Source organism: Chiloscyllium plagiosum, chromosome 20 (assembly GCF_004010195.1).
Source record: "Chiloscyllium plagiosum isolate BGI_BamShark_2017 chromosome 20, ASM401019v2, whole genome shotgun sequence".
NCBI lineage: Eukaryota > Metazoa > Chordata > Chondrichthyes > Orectolobiformes > Hemiscylliidae > Chiloscyllium > Chiloscyllium plagiosum.
Genome location: NC_057729.1, coordinates 56946279 through 56954091, shown reverse-complemented (window position 1 = coordinate 56954091; position 7813 = coordinate 56946279). Strand labels below are relative to the sequence as shown.

At 50.6% G+C, this 7813-nt stretch overlaps 1 protein-coding gene across 2 annotated transcripts in view; it reads left to right on the top strand.

Annotated features, from left to right (window-relative positions):
- LOC122560312 (death-inducer obliterator 1-like) overlaps window positions 1-4224 on the top strand; it is a 143094-nt gene extending 138870 nt beyond the window's left edge. For both annotated transcript variants that reach the window (XM_043710893.1, XM_043710894.1), the window contains one exon: window positions 190-4224. In XM_043710893.1, the coding sequence (XP_043566828.1) occupies window positions 190-2699 (2510 nt within the window). In that variant the 3' untranslated portion in view covers window positions 2700-4224. The remainder of the gene's footprint in view (window positions 1-189) is intronic.
- The last annotated feature ends 3589 nt before the right edge of the window (window positions 4225-7813 follow it).

The window sequence follows — 7813 nt, the reverse complement described above, 5'->3', positions numbered from 1 at the left end:
CCCCCCCACACACACACACACACACACACACACACCCCCACACCCACACACTAACTGGAGTTATTGTTTTCACAGCGTGGGCCGCTCTCGCAATAGAGCTGCCGCCGGGTGTGTGGGTATTGGTGAAGTTTTGTGTGGTCTCTTCACTAATCGGTTCTCTCCCTTTCTCTCTGTCTGTGTGTGTGGCAGGGTTGGAGAAGAGCCGCCCGAACCTCATCCTGGGCTTGGTGATCCGGCAGAAAGGGAAACGCCGTCCGCTGGAACCTGAGCCCGAGCCCGAGCGAGGGGACACTGCCCTGGCCGAGGACAAGAGGAGCCGGCTCGTTACTCGGGAGGAGTCCCCCGTGCCCCCGGTGCCAGCCAGCAGGGAGGGCAAGCCTGGCCGGGCTCCGTATGGAGAGGGGGCAGTGGCTGCCACTCCTCCGGGCTCTCCCCCGTCTGAAGCCGAGTCAGAAGCGCCGCCGGCCGCCTCCAAAGCCGCCGCGCCCCCGGCTCCGGGAAAGGTGGCCAACCCTCTGCAGCACATCCTCCAGACCCTCTTCGGGGGCAAGAAGAGTTTCGAGAAGGTGAAGGAGCCGAGCCCGGAGCCCGAGGCCCAGGCGGCGGGAGCAGGAGCAGGAGCAGGAGCAGCGCCCCTCCTGGATCCCATCGTGCAGCAGTTCGGCCAGCTCCAGGAAGACAAGCCCCCGGAGCCTGAGGATGATGACAACCGGCCGTACGACCCGGAGGAGGAGTACAAGCCCGAGGCGGACACCCCGTACGACCCGGCGGACGAGACCATCCTGGAGGAGGCGATGGTGCCCATGGCCGGGGAGGCGGGCACTGGCGAAGCCAAGGCCAAGGGCATGGAGCTGGGGCCAGAGTTGTACCTGAGCTCCTCGCTGCAGGAGCAGCAGAAGATGCTGGAGAGCCTGAACCAGCAGATTGAGGAGCAGACCCGGCAGGTGGAGGAGCAGGAGGAAGCTCTCCGCCAACAGAGAGCGGCGGTCGGAGTCTCTATGGCTTGTTTCTCTGTCTCCGATGCCCTGATGTCCCCTCCGGCCAAACCCGCCTCTTTCAAAGCCGAGCTCTTCGAGGTGCCCGAGCCCGGCGTGGGGCAGTTGCCAGGCCTGGAGTCCACTGGCCTCTCCCAAATGATCGACCAGAGCAGGGACCCCCGTCAGGCTGCCGTCAGGAGGCTGGCTCCTGGCCGTGCGACTGGGGAAGCTGTAGCCCTCCCGGTCGATCAGCCCGCCGCCACTGCACCTTACAATAGCCCCAGGCTCCAGGAGGTCGCTCCCCAGGAGCTCCCTGGCCCAAGCCAGCAACACGGAGAGGGGCCCAGCCCCAACCCGCCAAGCCTCTGGGCCAATGAGGAGCCCAGGGCAACGGTGGAGGCCCTTCAGCCCCCCTTGTCCCAGGAAGCATCCCCTGGGCAGAGCGGCCTCTCTCAGCCTTTCCCCCTGGTGGAACAGGCTCCTTCCCCAGCTCTCCAGCCTGCTCCCAAAGGCCTGTTACCCACTCCCATCCTGCCCCCGCTCCTAGGTCCCTCTTACCCTGGGGATCGGCCTGCCTTCCCCTCACCTCCACGTGGCTCCCAATCTTTTAGTAACTCTCAGGAGAATTTCCACCCCGGGAACATGCAGCAACCCCTGGGCCCTTTCCCAAATTTCCAACATCCCAACAACAGCCAACACCTCCCTCGGAAAGGATCGGATTTTATCCGGGAACCGGGACCTGCTTTCCAGAGCCACAAACTCATGCCCCTGTTCCCCAGAGGGGCTCCTGTTCCTCGATATCGCTTCTCAGGCCAGGGCTTCAACCAGTCTCCCCATCCTATGGGCAACCAGCCCCTACACCAAATGGGAAACCAGTCTCCCCATCCCATGGGAAACCAGCCCCTACACCAAATGGGAAACCAGTCTCCCCATCCTATGGGAACCCAGCCCCCACACCCCATGGGACACCAGTCTCCCCATCCTATGGGAAACCAGGCCCCACACCCCATGGGACACCAGTCTCCTCACCCCATGGGAAACCAATCGCCCCACCCCATGGGAAACCAGCCCCCACACCCAATGGGAAACCAGCCCCCACACCCAATGGGAAACCAGTCCCCAGCGCAGCACGAATTGCACTCTGCTCCTGGCTCGGTTCTGAAGGACTCTGAGAAATTGGGGGGTCCTGGCCCAGATTCCCGGGACCGAGAGAGATCACGGCCATACCCCGGCAGGGGGCGGGACGGCCGGAGGGAACGGCCTGAGAACCGTTATCCGGCCGAGCGGTTCCGCAGGGGAGAGGAGAGGAGGAGAGATCGGGAATACGGACGGCCCTGGGAACGAGAACGTGGCCGAGCGTGGAACCGGGACTGGGAGCGGAACAGGGAGAGGGACAGGAACAGGAGCAGGAGCAGGGAGAGAGAGCACGACCGGGACAGGTACCGGAGGCGGGAGCGGGGCCGAGACAGAGAGCGGAGCAGAGACAAGGAGAGAGAGCGCGGAAGAGAGAAGGACCATGATAGAACTAAAGAGAGGGAGCGGCGAGAGGGCAGCGGGAAAGCCAGCGAACAGGACAAGGAGAGGGAGCGGCGAGAGGGCAGCACCAAGAACAACGAGCAAGAGAAAGAGAAGGGCCGAGAGGGCAGGAGCAGCGAGCAGGAGAAGGAGAGTGAGGACAGTAAGAAAGCGGTGGCGGCAGACAGCACGAAAGCAGCATCGTGAGGCCGTCTGCTGCGGTTCGGACACTCAGAGACTGCCCGGAGAGGGACAGACACTGGACAGTACCCTCCGCCCTGAACCACTTGCCCCAGTGCACGGTTCCACAATGTCTGTGGCTCACTACAAAAACAAAACCAATTGCGATGTTCTCATCGGGGCGAGTTCTCTTTAATCTTTCTGAAATGCGAACCTTCCCCCCCACCCCAAACCCCCGAGCAGGGGCTGGTTAAACTGCACTGACCCAGTAACATTGATCACAGCAATGAAGCCGAGCCGCTGGGTGCTCTCTCAATGTTCTTGTGCGGTATCTGAATATCCCCCATTGCCCCTGTCCGGGCTGGAGGATATCAGTCTTTGTTGACCAAGGTCTGACGGAACCTGTTATCAGTTAAATCCGAACCCAGCTCGGCTGTCTCATTGCGGCTGGTTGAACGGAAGCTGGAACCCTGGAAGGTGGTGGACAGAGTCAGCAGCCGCTGTGTGGAGAAGCGCGGGTTCAATGTTTCACATCAATGGCTTGACCATCCAACCTGTCCCTCTCCCCACAGGAGCTGCTCACTCTCTTCTGCATGCTGTGATTTTTGAAACAAAATTTAAACTCGTTTAGTTCCGTTTTTCTAGCCGCAGATTGGGTTGAAACGTGCGTTTTTCATAAACCTCGGAACGAATAATTCTACGCGGATTCTGAATGAAATGTTAACGCTGTTAAATTGATGGAAAATTGGTGGGGTGGGGGTTGTAATCGAGTTCTCCAGATCCACTCACGGGACGGGGAAATCTGGGGGAGAGCCAGCTTCTCATTGGTTTGTAATATAGTTTCTTTTCTAATTCACTGATCAATTTTTGTAAGGACTTCACAGTGTAACCATGAACTCCATGTGGTGTCCCTCTGTCCTGGTTGTGGGGCAGTCAATTCCTGAAGCAAGAGATTCCCCTTCCTGTCCCGGACTATCATCTTTGTTTCTGTTTTGTATTTCTGTCTATATTTAAAATAAAATAGACTGCACCTAAAAGGGAAGCTCAGGTAAAGACAGAAAGTTGTGTGTGTGGCGACACTGCACCAAGTGTAGGTCGCTACTTTTTATTAACAGGTTTGTAAAAAGTCTGCGAAGACGTGCAAATTTCCGCAGTTTATCTGCCGACAGGAATCTTCGAGACCCCGGGATTTGTGGTGGGAATGTGGTTCCAATTTCCTTCCACTATCACTTGGACTTCTACATTCTCCAGACCATTATCCGATATTCTACACCGAAAGCGAGTTATCATCAGTGTGCAAAAAGATTTCCCCCCAACTTTAATATTTACCGAATATTTCTGTCTTACCACTAGCTTTTCTAATCTTGTACAACTCGGGGTGAGTCACTGATTCAGTCGCGGAGCTCAAAGTGCATTTGCCCGCATTGTTTTTTTTTGTAATAGTATGTGTTACCGAAAACAGCAAACTATCACTGAATATAAACCGGATTTGATTTGCTTAAAGGGGCTAAACGAAAATGTACAGTACAATTAAAAGAAAAAACAAACAAAATTTTTAAAAATACGGCTGGAGTGTGATTTTACCCGGAGGCGGAATTGGGAGCTGGTTGGGTTAATTTTGGGGCCTTACCCGGAGTACCAGCGTGGCCATCTGCCCAAGAGACAGGTCTGGTTGGTCCAATCCAGTGTCAAGTTCATGAAGGGAGGAAATCCTGGATGCCCACAGAGGTAAACAGATTAAAGCAGGTGGCCTTTACTCTGCATCAAGACACTGGAGGAGATGTTGAGGGAAAGAATTCCAAAGGACAGTTAACTCTGCACCGCTGCAGATCCCCATTGCTGACTTTTAAGGTGATAAACTTGCAATTGTCCAAATAATGCCTTTCTAATGATCTTGCTTCGCCTCCCCAAATCTCTTTGCTGTCGTTTTGCATCCTCCTCACAGCTCAAATTTCCCCCTCCTCTCTGTCACTCTCAAAATTGGAAATATTATACGTGGTTGCCAAATCCATAATTTAGATTGTGAACTGTTGGGGGTCAACCACCTACCCTGTAGCAACCCACTGGTCACAGCCTGCCAACCTGAGAGTATCCATTCAATTTCTGCTGTGTTTTCTTAACCAATCCTCATCACTAATATCCCACATGTTCTATTTTGTGTTTACTAAACTCCTACCTGGAATCTATCTTGACAATCCAAATACACATTTACTGGTTCTCATTTAATTTGCTGGGCTAAGACCATCTCAAAGCGAAAATCTCAGGTTTGTCAACATTTATGTCACTTTCATAAATCAAGTTGACTGTCCAGATTGTTATTTATTAAGTGTCCAGAGTCATAAAGCAGGTTATTCAGTACAACTTGTCCATGCCAATCAGGCATCCCAATCTGACTTAGTCTCATTTGCTCGCATTCAGCCCATACCTTCGAAACCTTTCCTGTCCAGATGCCTTTTAAATGATAACATTTAATCGTACTGCCTCTACTTCCTCTGGCAGCCTGTTCCATACTTGCATGATTCTCTATGTGAAAAAGTTACCCCTCAAGTCCTTTTAAATCTTGCCCCTCACCTTAAACCTATGCCCTCTAATTTTGGAATCCCCTACCCTAGGGGACAAAAAGACCTTGGTTATTCATCCTGTCTATGTCCCTCATGATTTTATACTCTTTCATAAGGTCTCCCCTCGGCCTCTAACACTCCAGGCAAAAAAAAAACAGTTTATCCAGCCTCTCTCTATAACTCAAACCCTCCAGTATTTTTATAATTGATCTAGTATTTTAAGAGGGTCTTGTGGCACAGTGATAATATCCTCTATTTCTGGGCCAGGAAGCCCAGGTTCAAATCCCACCAGCTCCAGAGGTGCATTCTAACATCTTTGAACAGACTGATTAAAAGAATAACTGGATCTAGCATTTTCCATAGTACTGATGTCAGGCTAACAGATTTATTGCTTTCTCCTTCCTTTAAGTGGTATAGCTATGTTTGCAGCCTTCCAATCTACTGGCATCATTTTAGAATCTATAAAATTTTGAAAGATGGTCAGCAACACATTTACTATTTCTGAAACCACCTCTCTGTGCTTGGATGCAGATCAGAGTCCTAAGATGCGTCAATTTCCAGTCCCATTCATTTATCCAGTATTCCTTTCTTCCTAATACTCTATTCGCTTTCCTCATTCTGATTAGTCTCTTGGACTTCTATTATTTCTGGTCGATTTCTTCTATCTTTCTTGAAAATAGACACAAAATAACTTTTTCTTTGCCATTTTCCATTATAATACTCCTGTCTCTGCCTATAATAAACCTACATTTGTCTTTGCTAATTGCATCTCTATTACATACCTATTGAAACTTTTACAGTTCATTTCTATGATTCTTGTATCATATTCTTATCTCCCTTTTTCAATTTATTTCTCCTGGACAACTATAAAATGGCAGAGCAGAAGTTTGCCATTGGGCCTATTAAGTCTGCTCTGCCATTCAGTGAGATCATGGGTGATCTGATAATCCTCAACTCCACTTTTCTCATAACCCTTGATTCCCTTACAGGCTTATCTCAGCCTTGAACACACGTAATAAACCAGCTTCAAAAGTCCTCTGCAGTGAAGAATTCCACAGATATAGCACAATCGGCCATTACGGAGACATGGATAGAGCAGGGACAGGAATGGCTGCTGCAGGTTCCGGGATTCAGATGTTTCAGTAAGAACAGAGAAGAAGGTAAAAGAGGGGGAGGTGTGGCATTGTTGATCAGGTACAATATTACAGTTGTAGAAAGGATGTTTAGGGACTCGTTAACTGAGGTAGTATAGGCTGAGGTTAGAAACAGGAAAGGAGAAGTCACCATGCTGGGAGTTTTCTATAGGCCTCCGAATAGTCCCAGAGATGTAGAGGAAAGGATAGCAAAGATGATTCTCGATAGGAGTGAGAGAGGAAGTTGTCATGGGGGACTTCAACTATCCAAATATTGACTGGGATCACTACAGCACGAGTACTATAGATGCGTCAGTTTTTGTCCAGTGTGTGCAGGAGGGCTTCCTGACACAGTATGTAGACAAGCCAACAAGGGGCGAAGTCACTTTAGATTTAGTACTGGGTAATGAGCCTGGCCAGGTGTTAGATTTGGAAGTAGGTGAGCACTTTGGAGACAGCAATCACCATTCTGTCAGGTTTACTTCAGTGATGGAAAGGGATAGGTGTACTCCGCCGAGCAAGAGTTACAGCTGGGGGAAGGGAAATTACGATGCAATTAGGAAAGACTTAGGAAGCGTAGAATGGGGAAGGAAACTGCAGGGGATGAGCACATTAAAAATGTAGAGCTTATTCAAGGAAAAGCTCCTGTGTGTCCTAGATAAGTATGTACCTGTCAGACAGGGAGGAAGATATAGAACGTGTGAGCCGTGGTTTACTAAGGAAGTGGAATCCCTGGTCAAGAAGAAGAAGAAGGACAAAATTTGAAAACTTATGTTAGGACAAAATATGAAAACTCAGGGCGCTTGAGGGTTACAAGAAAGTCAGGAAAGACCTAAAAAGAGAGCTCAGAAGAGCCAGGAGGAGACATGAGAAGACATTGGCGGATAGGATCAGGATTAACCCGAAGATATGTCAAGAATAAAAGAATGACGAGAGTTAAATTAGGGCCAATCAAGGATAATAGTGGGAAGTTGTGTGTGGAGTCAGAGGAGATAGGGGAAGCACTAAATAAATATTTTTCGACAGTGTTCACTATAGAAAATGAAAATGTTGGCAAGGAAGATACAGTGATACTTGCATCTAGACTAGAAGAGATTGAGGATCAGTGGTGCTGGAAGAGCAGAGCAATTCAGGCAGCATCCAACGAGCAGTGAAAGCGATGTTTCGGGCAAAAGCCCTTCATCAGGAATAAAGGCAGAGAGCCTGAAGCGTGGAGAGATAAGCTAGGGGAGGGTAGGGGTGGGGAGAAAGTAGCATAGAGTACAATGGGTGAGTGGGGGAGGAGATGAAGGTGATAGGTCAGGGAGGAGAGGGTGGAGTGGATAGGTGGAAAAGGAGCGAGGCAGGTCAGACAAGTGAAGGAGCGAGGCAGGTCAGACAAATGCGGAGCTGGAAGTTTGAAACTAGGATGAGGTGGGGGAAGGGGAAATGAGGAAACTGTTGAAGT